General features: G+C 41.8%; 1 protein-coding gene across 1 annotated transcript in view; it reads right to left on the bottom strand.

Annotated features, from left to right (window-relative positions):
- Window positions 1-18,052, bottom strand: part of CYB5R1 (cytochrome b5 reductase 1) — a 357,555-nt gene that overhangs the window by 232,730 nt on the left and 106,773 nt on the right. Inside the window, exons 3-5 of the mRNA XM_069633686.1 lie at window positions 13,913-13,985; window positions 12,171-12,277; window positions 10,427-10,556 (exon numbers count right to left, since the gene is read on the bottom strand). Of these exons, the coding sequence (XP_069489787.1) occupies window positions 10,427-10,556; window positions 12,171-12,277; window positions 13,913-13,985 (310 nt within the window). The remainder of the gene's footprint in view (window positions 1-10,426; window positions 10,557-12,170; window positions 12,278-13,912; window positions 13,986-18,052) is intronic.

Here is an 18,052-nt window from a genome sequence, read left to right as displayed (position 1 = left end):
AGAGTAAGTGATTGTACATAGAGAATCTCCTGGATCTGAAGGGACACCAGATCCCTCCTGAATGAAAAGGTCACTGTTCCTTATAGAGGAGAGTGTAAAGCAACAGAGCTGTAAGAACATTATATATTGTGAGGGTTCAGAAATGGGAGACAGACAAGTAGATAGAGCTTTCTCACAATTAGCCATTTTACTGAACAGTAAGGGTGGGAGAAATGCCTAGCTCTCAACAAATCCAAAAGCTAAAGAAGACTGACCTAATGTCCAAATATCTCTGTCCCTCACACTCATACATGCAACAAATTCATAAAAGGGTTAAATATAACTGTTCAATGTCCAAAGCATTACATTTAAATGCACATAGAGAAAGTATAAACATAAATCCTTGTCTCCAGGGTTGTATCCCCTTCCCCTGGATTAGTACAGAGAAATTCCAATAAAGAGTCAAACGTAAGCAAGTTCCTTCAGTGGCCAAGTGTGGCACAAAGTTTTGTTCCTTTCCCAGGTTCTTTGCTTGGCAATGCAATTATCATATTGCCAAATAGATTCTCATTCTCCAAGGCGATGTTCAAAGTATCAAAAGAACGGTTGTTTGATAGATAAAAAAAAAAAAAAAATACTTCTTAGGTAACAGTTTTGTCAGGATGATTTCCTAATAGTTCAACAAAGCAGGCCATCAGATGTACTATATTTATTATACTGCTTCTCATTGTTTAAGGCAATGTTCAAAATATTGCAGACTGCTGTTTGATAAGCCAAAAAGACTTCTTCATATGTAAACAGAATTTGGTCACTATGATTTCACAACAGTTCAACACACCATCCGATGTACTCTTACGCTCGGTTACACCCTCCTACCACACTGCAGTACTTCAACTTCTTCCTGGTCTACTCATCTGCGAGGACAAAAATATCAGTACCTTATGGTGATGTTTGCGCTAAAACTTCCCACACTTTAATCCTCAATGTATTTCAAACTGGTTCACTTGCCCACCCCCCCCTCGTCCCCCTCCGGCAATGGAGATTACACTGCTCTCCCCCTTGATAGTTTTCACAAGCAGGGATTCTGTTCTGCCAACTTTGTTTTCTTTTGCTTGCCTTATCTTGGCTTAGGCAATACTGGGTACAGTCTCCTAACAGTCATCTTTATTTCTGTACATCACCTTCCCCTCGTCTGAATACTGTTCCCTTTTGGCTTGGACAACGGTGGTTACAATATTCTGTTTCACCTCATTTAAACCAATGTTTCTTTTCACCTTTAATAAATACTAGCTGGGGTACTGATCGAGTAGTGTTTCATGTGCTCTAGAGGATTTTGCCCTTGTCGACAAGTCTTGCTTCAGTTTGCTCTGGCATCTCATTTGCCCTGGAGAAAGTTGCTCTTGTCCTCTGGTTGGCAAGCCGTGCTGCTGTTTGTTGTTGTGTTTCAGAAGCTTTTGATATTGATTTTCGTTTTGCATCAGATGGCGCTTTTCCAAGTGATGTTAGTTTTTTTGTGCGGCATGTTTCAGTCACTTAATGGCTTCAGCACCCTTGAGGAAATGTCCAAGAAAGATTGTGTTCTCTTCTCGTGAATGAACCTAAGGGTATTACCCAAATTGACATTTTACAATTGACCTTTTGTCCTAACTGACCTTTATATTATTTTAGTTATTTTATGTATGTATTGGATTATAAATAATATAAGGGGATGGGATTGAGGGGGGGGGGGGTTGCAAGGGTTTTTGAATTGGGTGGGAAGTTGTAGGGGGTGGGGGGTTCCCCTCCACATAGATGTCCTAATTGACCTTTTAAATTAAGTCAATTATCCCAAGGTCAATTGTGAAAAGGTCAATATTATACATCTGAACTTAAGTAAACATTAACCTTGCCATTTCCCATATTTGGAGTGGCGCGATAGAAAAAATGTGAAATTTTTTTCTTCTCCTTAAAAATGCTTTAACACTTTTGAACTATATACAGTAGTAATACATTTTGAAAGAATAACCAACATATCGAACATTTTGCTTCAGACACTTTTCCAAATTGTGCCTCCTAATTCCTACTGTAGTGAATCGGGTGAGCATCAGTAAATGATGGTTTCTACGGAGTACATTTTTTTGCATCCAAACAGACTGCCCCAGACAAAAGAAGAATCTGTAAAAAATTTGGTAGATGTGGGTTCAACTGCGTGGATTTCTATAGCCGGAGTGTCGGTCTCTCTGTATTCAAAAGCTTTGTTATTAGTTTGGCATTCCAAATCATTATGTGCCTGTACTGCATTTAAACTACTGCTGCGGCCTCGACTCCTGCTTCTCCTTCTCCTCCTCTTCCTTCCTACAGACTGCACCTGAAGGGGTTTTTAACATTTGAAAGTCCTGCTCAGTTGTGGGTCATCAGAAACACTTGACTGCATACTGCAGTTCTGCACCTCTGAGCCCCTCTTCCTTGTCCCAGTACTGGGGGCATTATGAGACATGAAGTCCCTAATGTTTTTACTTTGCTTAGGTTCCTCTATTTTACACTGCTTTAAAAGGTTTTATCCAATGTATACCGAGGAGAAGGTTTTGAGGAAAACAATAGTTGCTTCTTAACCTCACAATTCAACGATATAGAAGCCGCGGTGTAAAGGGCGGTGCTTTTTGTGGATACCTGGTGCTATTTTGCTGCTGGTTTGGCTCTGGTGGCGTGGAATATCTGGATGTGACTTTTGAAAATAGGATCTCGGGGAACTGATTCGTGCCCATTATGATAAGGCCTCCAGACTGTTAAATCAAACGCACACGTTCACTCACAGTTTTGGTCGGTGTGCAGGGCTCGCACCTTAGGTCCTCAACGCTGATCATACAGCTCAGAGCATACGTGAAGGAGTGGACTTCACTGTCAGCTTGCTATCATCAACTGCACACTAAAATACAGAAGGGCAGTGGTAGGAAAACGGAAAACTGTCGGAGATTGTTCTCCTTTGATGCTGTTCTAGCTGTTTGTTATCGTTAAAGTATTAAAAAGAAAAACACTTTACCGAAACTCAGTAAAAAATACACCAGCCTATTAAAGCCAGCTATATAGGTTTGTTTTGTGGATAACGCTACGTTAGCTTCATTTTAATTTATAAACTACCTCTGAAGCCGTGAGATTGCATGAGCTCCAGAGTCAGGAAAAGGTCTTCATCTGGAATTGACATAAGTGATTAACTTGTGTTCTACAGTAGACATCCAGAGTGTGTGGCTGTTTAGGGCTAGCCAGGCATTAAAGTCTTGATTACATCGAAAGTGTCAAATCATTACAAGTTAAGGAGTGGACTACTTGTTGATGATCTTAGAGCCCCTCAATGGGATGGCTCCTATATGGAGAAATCCACACAAGTGGAAGTAGATAACACTGGCCTACCGAATTCTAACATTGCATTAGGAGGCCTTAACCAAGTGGAGGCTCAGATCCATCAACAACAACATGTGAAGACTGTTCTAGCAGAAGAGAGCTGGATCGAAGATGCGAGGAATCCTCCACCCACAATACCACATGATTTCACTTTAACATCTACAAACATCAAAGGCACTATGATCGCTTTTTTTCAAAGACGTAGGCGCAATAGTATGAGTGTGGTCACTTTAAGCGCACTCAGGCCTCAACACCAAGACTCAAAGAGGACTGTTGAAAATAGCCAACCTGGGTTGTTAGGGTCATAATGGACCTTTCACGGGCCCCCAACCATTTGTCTAAATCAATTCCAAATCAAATGTACCAAGCAGACAAGTTAAATTCAACAGAGGAATCTAGAAGGGAGTCAGCAGCCTCTGAAGAATTAAAAACAGAGCCAACCAGTCTGTATGTCGAGTGTTGCCTTGGAGAGATTGAGCAAAGACTCAAAGGGCAGGGATCCAACTTTACCAGCGTTAAACTTCATACTAAATTCTCTAGTGAAGGCGTTTGAACTACTAACATGTTCAGACCCATACAGGGATCCTTCTGGAAATGACAAAAGATATTGAGCAATTTGAATTCACCGTTGTTGGTCAAAGCAATGTAATAAACTGCTCAGTATTGCCCACATTGACAAAGATGGAAGATGGACTTGTTAAACAAAATGGTGAGATGACGGAGGTAAAAGAGCTATTGACTTTGTTGCTGAAGGAAAACCAGGAGATCAAAGAATACTTGTCCGATCTCATTTCTAGGCAACTGACAGTCACCTAAACATCAGGAACTTTATCTGAGTCCGTCATGGAAGAATTCTGTGGTCTCGCACAGGTCGCGGACCAAACGATTGTACCGTTACCTGAAACCCGAGATGAAATAATTGAGATATCGGCACAGGAAGAGAACAACATAACACCATGGACGCAGAGTGCCCAGCAATCATACAAAAGACGGAGAAGAGAAAGGCGTAAAAACCAAAAGCTAAATAGAAAAACATCCAAGTCTAGGTGTAGACAAGGCAAGAAGACAAAAAACATGAAGGGATCAAAAACAAAAAGATCTAACGTCAATACCTTTGTTAAGGGGATTACTGGCCAGAGGGAAAAAGCTTGAAAGCTCCTTTGAGGAGGAAATGGAAGTGCCACAAATTGAAGTTCGGGATGAAGTAGAACCAAAAAAAAGAAACAGAAAAGAAAAAGCACCAACAAAATTAGGTGGGGATTCTAAGGACAAAGTAACTACTGGCACGCAGACGGAAGAAGAGTGGTGTCAAGAAAAAATGCAGAAGCCCTCACCCCAAGAGGATGCAGCTAGATCATAAGATGACAGGAAAGTTGCTTAAATTGGCACCAATCTTTCTATCACGAGGAAAAACTGCACTAAAAGACACATTGGTTTAAGGATTGCTCCAATATTCAATATGGCATGACAAAAGACAGTAGGACATGCAGGAACACCGGAAACTCAGATAGAAGCCACACAGAGCAAATGGGAAGATTCTTCATTCAAACCAGAAATCAAGAAGTCTGATCAATCCTAAGGAGTAGAGGAAAACAGGATTATGACTCTTCCAGTGAGAGTAGAATCCTCTGATGCTCAGTCTTTAGTGATAAGCAGCAGCAAAGAGGTTTTGGCTCCCTATGCTGCCCCAAGACTATGGTTCACAAGTGAAGTAAATAGGCGGTCTAAAAAACCATTGAAAGAGGAGCAATTCTTACATTAGTAAAAAATATCCCAGAACTCTACTTATTTTCAACCAGAGACATTAAATATGTTCGAATTCCAGAGTCGGGTCTGACAAGCCTAGTGGAAGTTGGTTTTGTTTCTAAAATGGGGGTCACAGCGTTTCTAAATGTGGCAGACAAGCTGCGTCTCGTGGGTTTGGAAGTCTATGAAATAAGGCCATTTTACGGTGCAAGAGTTGAAGGTCCAGAACAAAAGGGGGCAACACAGCAAAAAGATCCACATGTACAAACCATGTGGCAAATGAGTAAAGACAGTCAGCCTAAGGAGGGAACGCAATCACTACCTTGGCCGATGCTACCAGAAATAATAATGCAAGTTTGTCAGAAGCCGGGACTATCACAGGCTTCTCTTCAGAAGGGAAAACTTAAGAGTCACAAGTTGGAACACACAGGACTCCAGTTCCTTTAGGAACAGTGACATGAGAGCATGGGTAGAGTGACGCGATTTTACTGCAGGAAACTTGGTTAGTTAACACACCGGAAATTGAGGGTTTTAATTTGACAATCCAGCCAGCAATAAGCAAAGCAAAAGGGAAGACTGATGGGGGCGAGGGCACACTAATAGCTTGTAGATGAGATTTGTTTAAAGAAATAATTATTCCCAGTAAACAAGAAGGAATTCTTGCAGTGAAAGCAGTCACTCCCTCAAACAGCTTCTTAAAAAAGATCATAATTATGATACCTTGATTCAGTGGCAGTTGTCCTTAGTGAAGTCAAGTTGTCCCATCCTAAGGCATTCATTGTTGTAGCAGGGGATCCAAATTCCCAATGCATCCAAATTAATCATAAAGGTGCAGAAGGAATTAGGAAGGATATAACAGTAAATGGTAGAAGGTGGTTAAGTTTTTTCGATGATTGGGACCTAATGCTTTTGAACGGTTCGATAGAAGGGGGATGTCCCTCCCACCACTACATGGGGGGGGGAGGGACACACAATCAACTTTGGATTATGTTTTGTTATCTGCAAATTGGTTTGAGAAATGTATACACTTCACAGTTAAGGAAGGGGTTAGAAGTGACCATAAGCAATTGGAAACTCAAATAAATTGGCACACTAGTAACACAATACGGGTATGGGACAACCAGGGGGTTAATACCCAGAAAAAAGTCCAGTTAAATACCATAGAGACAGAGCCCGCTTTAATGATGGTCTGGACAAACTATGATTGGATGTTTCCTGAGGTGTTAGACAAAATTTACAATCTGCTTACCTTCCATGAATTTATATGGTCTATAGATTGCCCACAGAACACAGAGGGTCCGTTGGTGTGTGTATAAACACAATTTTGATGAAGCCATATGAGAAAAAAAAGCGCGAAACACGCAGACAACTAAGAATAGCCAGGAGGCACGAAATAAATCAAGTCTTGCCGTAGTGACAAAAATAAAAATACTACAGGAGTTGGTCCAGACAGAGGGGAGCTACTTCAGAATGATAGCGAAGCAATGCTGCGCGCTTTGAGTAACAACTTGCGCGCAACTTCTGGTCACCTATCCTTAAAACTGACCAGAAGGTTGTTCAAATGAATAATGTACCAGAGTTGAGTTAGTGGACCTACTTTGGAGAAAAATATCAAAACCCACAAGGAGAGCTGACCTTTAGAGGGATTGGAAAAAAAAAAAATGGGAGCTCAGAATCGATAAAGGAGACATTTTAGGTCTGATCAACACATCCTCTTCATCTAGATCAGCGGGACCGAACAGCCTTACCTATCAAGTCCTTAAAGGGAATGTGGCCCTGTGGACACAAATCCTTTATATACTATTAAAGGGAATCATAGATAAAAGATTCCCTCTTCTTGGAAGTCTGCAATCATAGTGCCGATCTTGAGGAAGGGGGAATCGTAAAAATCTGATTAGTTAGGCCAATCACCTTATTAGGCGTGGAGAGTAAATTGTTCACCAGTCTCGTACTAAGAGAACTTGAAACCTGGGCTAAAGAGGGTAATATACTTCCCAAACAACAAACAGGTTTCAGAAGAGCCCACTCAACATGAATGGCATAATACTTGCCTTATTAACAAATAATAAAGATAATATAGATAAAAACAATGCAGGTAGACTGCATGAGCGTTTGACTTATCGAGTGCATTCGATTTGGTTAATCGTGATAGGCTTTGGTCCGAACTGGAACAGAAAGGGGCTCCAAAAACCTTGATAAGTATTCTTCAAGTCTTCCCGAAGGCAATACAGCCAGAGTTAGACTTAATCTGGAAGGTCATCTGTCAGATTATATAAAAATAAACCGGGGGGGGGGGGGGTGGGGGGAGACGGGTAGTCAGACAAGGCTGTATGGTGGCGCCAATTCTTTTTAAGTTCTACCTGGGAGATTTTGGTCAGGCAATCGACTCTTCAGCATTGGCAAGTATGAAGGTGTGTTCCCTGGCTATTAAGTTGCTTATGTACGCAGACTATATGGTCTCGTTAGACAAGACACCAGTGGGTCTGCAAAGACTTTTGAGAGCACTTGACCTATACATGAAAGGAAACGACTTAGTTGTTAACCCGGAAAAATCAAGGGTTGTAATCTTTGGAGAAAAGGGTGTCTGAGGAGCTAGGTTCCCTTGGACAATAGGTGGTCGGCTAATTCCTGTGGTCAAGAAAGTAGTATACCTCGGATACACTTAACACTCGGTTCCTACAATTGGGACGTAGTATGCAGAAATATTGGCCAAATGTACACAGTTAATAGCTCAGATGAAGATTTTAGGCCTCTATTGTAAATTTACCATTTTGCCAATAATTAAGTTCTATATGGCAAAAACGATTCCTGTGTTACTATATGGAATCAAGGCCAAACCCCTTCTTTGGTCTATGGACTGGCAAAAAAAATAGAAGCCACTATCTGGAGACAAGTATTAGGTTTGCCGAAAAACCTCCAGATGGCAACTAAGGTATGAGCTAGGTTTAAGATCGCTCAAGACCCTAGTGGATTGGAAACTACTCTTTGTTTAGATCCATCATGGCACCAATGGCAAATACGCTTTATGAACTCCGTCTCTTCCTTAACCTTAAGAGAACCCAAAAAAATAGACGAGATTCTGGTGTATTCTGAGCAAGACATCTACACACTAATCACTAACCCTATGAAGGTCAAAAAAGCACTCACAATGAGGGACTGGATCACAACGTCAGACACTGTTAGAGCATCTTCAATTTTTTTTTTTTTCTTTTTTTTTTTTTGTAAGTACGGTAGAAAGCAGGGCTATGTTCAAAGGTATCTAACGAAGTTTCCTGATATAAAAGGAAGGCAGAATTGCCAGAGAGTACGTCTGAACTTGATTAAAACAGGTTTGGTTCTGGCCAAAATGAGGATTAACAGAGGGGGCTCGGATTTTGTGCCCTAAATGTACAAACCCAAGAGATCAGACGATTGAGCACATATTGATATTCTGCAGGGGAACATGGGATACCAGGGTTAAATATTTGGGTAACTCAGTTAGGTTCATTAATCGTCTCTCATCAAGTGCTTTTTGGGAAAGAATGATACCTGACCATGAGACTAAATTGACATTGAAGGTTATAAAAGAGTGCAACAGCATACAGGATTCATTGCGCAGGAATTTTGGTAATTTCTCTGCCTCAAAAAGAAGGTTGTGTTTATTTTTTATTTTTATCGTGACAGATTTTACGTGAATATTTGCTTTTTATATTTTCTTAAGAGGATAATTTGTATTGTAATGATTTAATTGTATGAATTGCTTTGTGTAAAAAACCTAAATTGGTTATATCATAATAAAAAAAATTCAAAAAATGTTAAAAGAAATCGTGATTTCCCTAACGGAGCCCTCACATTCCGCAGATGGCTTTCTCCTCCCATTTGATGCATCAGCTAATACTACCCACTAGATTCAGGATGAGGGAGCGCATGCCTTGCAGAGAGCATGGAGGAGAGGATAAAATATGCAATAGGGACAATCACTCATACAGAGAGCGACTGCGAAACAGAGGGTGTGAGAAAGTGGCAAAGGGCAAGAGGCCCAAGTAGCAAGCCAGTTCTGAAGAGGCCCTTACCCTCCTAGTGAAATGAGCCAGTATAGTCCCTAGATCAGGAAACAATGTACCAGGTCATGTTGCAAAGAAGTGGCTGAGACCCAGATCTCAGATCTGCAGTAAACCTGTATACCCAAGAGAAGAATAACCATGGCATTTATTTGTTTAACCCATTCTGACAATGTTTTTAGGCTAGACCCAGGAAGGATGTTCTTCTTGTAGATAAATCCCTTTATCTGATAAGCTTTTATGCCAACCCTAAATTGTGTGAAAAAGAAATAAAGGCTGGTCTCTCAGGAACATGCTCCAGATTCACATCTACGATGTGTCCTTTGATGAAGAATCATCAGGGGAAAAAGGTTGGTAAACTAGTCAGCAAAAAGTGTGAAACAGACATGAGGGGCCCCATTTCAACCTGCTGCCTGAAAAGGTTTGCTGTCAACCAAGGCACTACCACTAGCTTTGGGGTGGGACCACATAGTTGAGCCAGGAAAAAGGAAGAGATGGCACCCCCGGGCTCATGAACATCTCTAGTTTATGCTAACTAAGCCAGAGACAGCTTGCCTTCATGCACAGCAAAACAGGTTTCTGGGAGATTTACAACCCAACCACCCTCCCCAACCCCCGTTCCTCCTCAGGAAGAGACCATTTTTCTCCAAAAAAGGCTGTGACACGATACTGCCAAAGGGTATAAGTACTCTATGGAACATTCACACTGGGGGAGTTATGGTCTCTCATGGGCTCATATAGGATTTGAGTCCCTGAGAAAGGCTTATATGAAGGCTAATTCGGGAACATTTAACCTAACAAGTTTGGGTGGAAAACAACATGGCCTATTGTCAGTGATGCTAGATGAGACAATGAACCTTACATCAACTCCTCAATGAGCTGTGGGGGAGTGTAGGGAAGAGTACCAGATCAGAAGAGACAAAGAACACTATGCACACAAGCAATTAAAAGACAAGATAAACATTTAATGAGTAACCCGATAACGTCAACATTAACATACACCTTGAAATTATTTCATTTAAATGATCTTCACTATGCCCCGTTCTGATAGCTTTATCAAGGTCAACACAAAAAATAACAGGACACAAAGTTAATATCCTGTATATTTATCAGTGATCAGCATTATAGGTACTAAACATTTCTGATCCTGGCATAAGAGGGGTGCCTTAGTTTTTAGAAAAACTAACTCAATCACTGTACTAAAACCTGATGTCTTGTACAACTGTATATTGAGAGGCTGCGTGCTCAATGAATATAAATGTGCAGACGGCCAGCCATCTTACCTTTTCCCTGATAAACTAGCAATCCACTGGGACCACGGAATTCCACCACATCCCCTATCGCCAGGCTGTCCAGGTACTGGGACATTTTACCTCCTTCTGGAAATTTGGGGTCTTTGCCTTTAAAATAGATCTTGAGAAGGGAGACGGGTGGAAAGTGAGAAGGGGGATGGGTGGAAAGGGATAGTTATCAGCAACCAGCTTTTAAAAAAATATTATTACAGTGTTGGGTTTACACAAAATCTGAGGCAATTGTTTGCGTTGTTGCATTTAACACTCCTCTGTAGATTACAAGTCTTTCAGTTGGCATGCGGTCGTTCAGCAATGGAAGTTTTACCTTACCGTCATCTATATGTGTCAATTTAAGCAATCCTCCAGCAAATTAAATCAATACAATTTTCCTCACTGTAGTATCTCCTGCCTTTTTATCCATTAAGCACTCTGATGTGTGGAGCTTCCTTCCACTGGATGCTAAGCGTTGGGTACCCTCGTGCACACCATTGACTCTTAGCCTCATCATCTAGATTTGTGATTGGACTGATCCATAGGGAGATTGGTTGTGTGTTAAGCAGCTCTTAGGCTAGAGGGGACCGGGCATGTTTAAGTGCATGCATGAGAATAGACATGCGAGGGCCTAGGTGTGCATGTGTGTGTGTGATCCTTGGTGTCGGTGCTTGCAGAGGTGGGAAGGTGGATGTTGTGAAAGGGAATGAAGTAGCAGGAGGGGGTTGTGCCACTGGACCTTTGCTGGTGTATTATGGGACAGCCAGCATGGAAAGGGCTTAAAAAAAGGAGCAATATTGCATTAGTGGACATAGCCACAATGCGGGTGTACTTCTAGTGGCATACTGGATTTAGTAGGCACCACCCCACAAGCATCTGATTATACATTAGCAATTCTGGCAAAAATTTTCACAACTAACATGGACATTTCTTATTCCAATGGTAAAATAATGTAGTAATATGGGCAATGCACAGGAATCATTAGGTTGTTTCACAAGGATGCTGCTGGCATAGGTTTGGGCCACACACATCATTCCCAATATTTTCTACTTCCTGTCCTGCATATTGTTCCCAAAGTACTTCTACTTAACATGTTCACTGAGTTGTTTTCCTACCAGGCCCTGCACATTGTTGACTAGATTATCCTACTCAACTCTGTATATTCAACCTGATGTTTCTGCCTAACCCACACATTGTTCCACCTGCGGCCTACCATAACAGCAAGGATTCCTTAATTTGCCCTACCCCAAAACAACCAAACGTTATTCCCAAAGCTTTTCCATCCTGCCCTGGCGCCTTGTTCCTATTGTGTCCCTACCTCTCATTACATATTATTCTTTGTTTCCTTCCCCTAACTGCCCTATTCAGTTTCCACTTGTATTGGCTGCCAGATCCAGATTGGAGGTTTTACCCACAACCTAGTAGGCCTCAATGGCCTCATCGCTCCAACTTGCTGTTAAGGGGCTTCTCAGAAGTTAACTACTAGAAATAGTCATGCCACCATGGAAAATTCTTATTCTAAATATCATTTCTCTCTACCATTTATTTCAAGACCAAATACAGTGGATTTGATTTTTGCATTCTTGTATACTGCTGGTCTTGGAGGCAACAGACGAGCTGAGCCACCTCTTAAGGAAAGATACAATGCAAGACAGTAGTGCTAAAATAATGTTATCAAGTTTGAGGCTAAGTATTAAAGATACAACACCAACTGCTACCATGAATGAATGAATCGAATAAATACCTTTATAACGAGATCCACGTAACCTTTGTCATCGTCACTAGATACTGGAGTGTACGGTCGCACAACAAGGTTGCCATCAATCCTAGCAGAGAGATAGACATGCTTCCCTGTGAAAAGATTAACACAAACATTTCAAAATGTGATAGACAATCAAGATGCAAACACAAATGAAAAACCCTGTAACATCCTTAGATTCCGCAGTGTAGCATTCCTTTATGACCACGACACTGACGTGTGATGTAACCCCAGGGTGCATGAATGCAATACATCTACAGACATGCACACAAGTGCATATCATGTAGCAAAATATAAATTGGATACATTCAATCGGACCAAGTGAATAGTTCCAACATGCCCAATATCTGGTATGAAATGAATCATGCAGCAAATTTGTATTCATCCACACAGAATATGTGTAATCACTAGCAGTCAGATAGCTGCCCCACATCAACACTGCCAGCGACCACAAAATGGCCCTCCCAAACCACACAAATGCTTACTCCACCTATGCTACAAAACAAGTCACCCATGCCCAAAAGATTTGATAGCAAGAGGTTAAAACGGTCCTGCTGTGCTATACACTTCACAACTGTCTCAGCTAACCCAGACATGTAATGATCTTGGTCTGTGCAATAGGCCATCTCCCCATGAAATACTCCCCATGAAATACTTCCCTTCAGCCTTTGCTAAAACTCCCAGATTTATGTCAGACATTGCACCATTTCAGCTGGAATTCCACAGTCTTAAAGTCTTAAAGATTTTCAAGCGTTAATCTATGTGATGGTTTAAATTACAATAAAGACTTTTTGTACGATTGTTTAACAGGGCATGCAATGCTAAATTGATATCAGGACTCTCTTAAATAATAAGGGGAGTTGAGGGGGGGGGGGTGGCACTGTGTCTAAACATTGTCTCCTTTCATTGCTCAACCTCCACATGGTAACGGAGCATGCTCGAGAAACACTACTCTGCCTTTTCATCAACTGGTCTAGTCCTTTGAAACCCAACCACCACTAAAGTCCACAGACCAGACGAGAAGATTAAAGAACCTCATCAAATCACTAGCTATTAAGACCGGACTAGTTTAGTTTCCATTACTTGAGAGGCACTTGATTATATGGCTATGAGTGTCATTGTGAACCCACAGGGAATATTATGGGAAGTCAATGTAAGTTGTACTTTCAAAACTGCATGCAGCAGAAGGGGAGCTGGAGCAGTTCCCGCTCTGCACTAGTTTGAGGCGTTATACCAACTTAACAGGAAACTGCAATACAAGGTTGTTACTGCAACCTACACAACTAGAGAACGCTGTTGTCAAACTGCAATAACACGTGTGGGAGTGCTCATTTGCTGACTACAAGCGGCTCTTGTCCAACAATGGATATTCTTTCCATTTTCAGAGATCTTGGCTTTAGCATAGAGATACGAGTCAGCAACTCGGGGCTTAAACATTCAAGCGCCCCCTCCACCAAATCATTTCTAAACTAGGAGATTCTGGGGCTGCACGAGAGGACTTTAACAGTCCAAGACTCTTGGGCATGTACACATTTTTACCACTCTCAGGGGCCAGAAGACTACTTGAGCCAGATTCATCCTTCCCATTCTTTGCGAAAAGGACTAACTCTGCAAGACCTAAATGGGATAATCTGAGTCCTGGAAAAATTGCAATGCTCAAATAAAGATTTTCATTACTTGATAATATTCCCGATTTACTAAGTCATCTAAATATTGAAAATTCTCACCAATCGGAAGTCCAAGAACACTGTTCCGTGATGGAAGAGCAAAGCGGAACCTTCTGGTGTTGTGATTTATAATCTAAAAACAGGACACAAGACATTAAATGAAAGATGTCATAAAAATCATAACATGCATAATTCTTTAATTTACTTTTCCACTTTATTGATTCTTGTTTAAGATACTGTTCAGGATTCTCATTTCTGGCATTGTGCTTGATGCATGTCTGAGGCTAAGTAGTTAAAGTAGTATGTTGTCAATGCAGTGCTGTGCCTTTGAGTTGGCAGGAAATATTTGTGTGGTTACAAAACCGGTTATCTACCATAGTCATTGGCGAACGAGTGGACAATTAATCAAAGAGGGGATATGCCTGGCTAGTAGTTTGCAGCTTGAAATGTTCACCCCGGAACCTAGGTGCAAGAATGTAGAGCCTGTGCAGGGTGGGCATATCTAAAGTGGTCTACAGCAGGAGGGCATACAACACCACACCACCCATAAGCAGATCATTTGAAGTATAGCAGGGCACAACAGCTCACCTCAAACTCCTAAATTAGAAAAATCAAGCACTGGCTTCCTTTCAACACCGCCAAGCATCTCTTAACCACTCTAGTCTTCTCTTACCTGGGCTACTGTGCCAGCACCCTCTTTCATCTTCCAGCTATGCTTTCCTGTTCTCTCCACAAGATCATTAACTTTGCTACCAGGCCTCTGAACACTCACTTCACACCTACTTTTTTTGTTTAATTATAGGGCGCTGCAGCCATCAGGGTGCCAAAACATACACACGAGGGACATAAGGGGACAGGACTTCCTCATACCTTCACCAGGCTGGATGGCCGACAATGGAAAACAGGGACAGATATACATTTCTTCGCCTGGTTTAAAAATCTATCCATGGTAAGGCACCACTCTATCCACATCTACAAGCTTTCTCGTAAACTCTGCTCTGCCTCCTCGACTGCCCTTGTGGCTCCTTGCCCTCCCTGTGCTTCCGCTAATTCTCTCTTCTTGCTCCACTTGCATGGAATTATCTTCCCCCGGACATCTGAGAAACAGTCCACACAGATTTGTTCAAAGCCATACTACAAGCATACATCCTCACCTCCAAGTTACCCACTTAACCTACCTCTTATCTCCCTGCTAGCTAACATTTTTCCCTCACCTCCAACACCTGCCTCCGTCCCTCAATTCTACTGCCTCCACTCTAGCACTTCAACAATCATGGTCACATCGCGTCTACAGCTGGCTGTACTGCCTACCTACACTTAATGTCCATTGTCCGTAATCTATGTATTGTCTGTCCCTGGTGCCCGTTCCATTTACTCCCCTCCACAACCTGGTCAGAAAGTCCTTCCTTCAAACTCAACCCATTGTAAGATGCTCACTGCTTCCCATCAAATTTGATTTTTTTCAAAATCTATTGTACATTCTTTTGTGATCCAAAGGGCATTGCTCCTTCTGTAAATAAATACAAATAAATAAGTGATATTTGGAACGCGTTAGGGATGTAACGGTATACCGTGAACCACTTAATTGAACAATAATAACCGTCACATTGTTTATACCGTTAAGTGTGATTTTCAATCTGATTTGGAAAGGCTGCAGTAAGCAACTGTTGCGCAGTCTTGGTTTTGCACTGTTGGATGTGCGGTCTGCCAAGTAGTTTCAGTTGGAGCAGTTTTTAATGCCATTCCATAAACCACACGTGCCTTACACAAAATCAATATGTTAGCAAAAGGAAGAATAGATACAGTGCCAAGAAGGAAAAGGGTTTACTTTGGGGTTTATATATTTATAATGGATAATGTTCTCTAAACATATGGCAATGGGGGATTTCCCTGGTTCTATCATTGAATTTACATATAACAAGTCACACTGCGAAATTCACACATCTGTGTGTATTCCCTGCTGCCATACCAAAGGGTAACATGTCAGTGATTACTGAACACCTTTTGGCCCGGGGGGGGGGGGGGGGGGGTGGTGTGTGTGTGTGTGTGTGTGTGTGTGTGTGTGTGTGTGTGTGTGTGTGTGTGTGTGTGTGTGTGTGTGTGTGTGTGTGTGTGTGTGTGTGTGTGTGTGTGTGTGTGTGTGTGTGTGTGTGTGTGTGTGTGTGTGTGTGTGTGTGTGTGTGTGTGTGTGTGTGTGTGTGTGTGTGTGTGTGTGTGTGTGTGTGTGTGTGTGTGTGTATATATATATACACACACTACCATCAGCCTCCATTGATCTGTGGCATACAGGTTATCAATATGGCAACATGTTCATCTTCACCAGTAGCCAGGGGGAAGCGAAAAGCCTAAATGACCACTTAAGGAAAGCTATTCAGTTTGCTTTGCCGGTTGCAGCAGGCCTCCACCCCCACCCCCTCCTCTCCACACGTGTGTTTGTTTGGTGGAAGCAAGGCATTTCAGTGGAAAGTATGTCTGGCCCTGGGTGCCTGGTTTTGTTTGTGATGATACATCTGTCAATTTATGACCTTTTAGAAAATATTTGTTAAGATCAGTTAACTCCACCTGCTATACCGCGATAACCATGATATACCGTCATTTGGCAAGAAGGTTATCGTACCGTCATAAAACGAATACCGTGACACCCCTAGAACGCGTGCACAGTTACATGGTGTTCATCACTTTATTTCACCTGCGTGGCTTGGTGTTTGGTGGGTGATTAACTGATGTGCTAGTTGCAGCTTTTAATATTTAATATGCCAATATTACTGGTATACTTGTTATCAAAAGAAAAGCTGTACCATCAAGCGCTGTATGTGGTGAACACAAATTACTTTGATTGCAACTCCTTGCCCAATTGTATTTTACCGATGGATGAAATGCACATTTGTCTGAAGCTTGGATGGACGCTTGTACCTTTTGGAAGGAAGCGTGTGCATTGGCTACATAGTTCGCTCTTGTCAATACTAGAGAGACTGTAGTTCCTGAATTTGAGGTCTCTGCAAGAGAGAGCACGATGTGTTTGGATTGTGAAAATGCTATGCATAACCCACAAAATCAATGCCAGCACACCCTGTGGTAAGACCACAATTCATCTGCAAGACAATTGGCTTTGTATGCCTGTATGTGATGACACTCCTTTCATTATCTCTGGTTTTAAAACAACAGAAGTGCAACCTTTCCAAACAGTTGTTAGCCTAGATGGAATGTAAATCACATTCTGTTTGGCAGCCAGAGCGTGATCTAGTTACACCCAGGACCTGGTGATGTGGAGGCTTGGTCAATCATCTGTGACTTTCCTACCTCAGAAGATCTGTGTCTTCCAAGTAATCACGGAGGGCCATTGCATTCAGACCACTCTTTGGCTGGTTCTTATTGCAAGAGGTCCTTGACTTGGATAACCAATGATTAGCCCCGCGCTAGGATTTTCAGTCCTCTTAGATGGCAGTAAGATACTAATTTTCTATTCTTCTGGCATCAGCAGTCCTGAAAGTAGGACTGTACCCCTACTTAAGCAGTACCTTGCCGAAGAGCTTGTTTTGCACGAAAAGATTGCAAAATATCTATCTTAAAGGTTCTTCGCTGAACAGCTTTTTCTTTTTTCTTCTTTAGAGGTTACATGAAAGGAAAAGGATGCGGTTGTTTGGTCACCAAAGGAGTGATGCAGCCTATCCTACACAGTATTCTGTGTATAGATGCCCCGGTTTATTCAAAACGCTGAAGATATGTGGGAGAATGGACTGCTCAATTGAATGCCCTGTCTTAGGTATCCGTCAGGAGCATCCGATCAGTTCTAGCATAACCAGATCCACAAATCCCAACTTCTTTCACACACACTGTGGTTAGGAAAACATAGGTTTTAAGTTTAGATCCAGAATGCAGAAAACAAAATACCCCGGCCCCGATCAAGCAGTAGTTGCATACTTACATGCTTGGCTTGTTTCTGTTACTTGAACAAATGAAGCACAATATTTAGCAAAAGGAAAAATCAGAAGACCGCATGTCTTTGCAGGTTATTGGTTTTAAAGAGCTCTGCAATGTGTTCTAGCTTTTGTGTTGTGTGCCAATATGGAGGTCTACGCTAGAGTCCGTCACTCCAGGACTTCCAAGAGACTATGTACCAGAGGTCCCACTGAGATAATGTTACAAGCTCACAGTTTACTGACCAGAGGCTTGGATTGCGCTGGAAACACATTTATCAGT

This window comes from Ambystoma mexicanum, chromosome 13 (assembly GCF_040938575.1).
Source record: "Ambystoma mexicanum isolate Mex_15411 chromosome 13, UKY_AmexF1_1, whole genome shotgun sequence".
Lineage (NCBI taxonomy): Eukaryota > Metazoa > Chordata > Amphibia > Caudata > Ambystomatidae > Ambystoma > Ambystoma mexicanum.
Note: the sequence above shows the minus strand (reverse complement) of the source record. Positions and strands in the feature narration are given on the sequence as shown.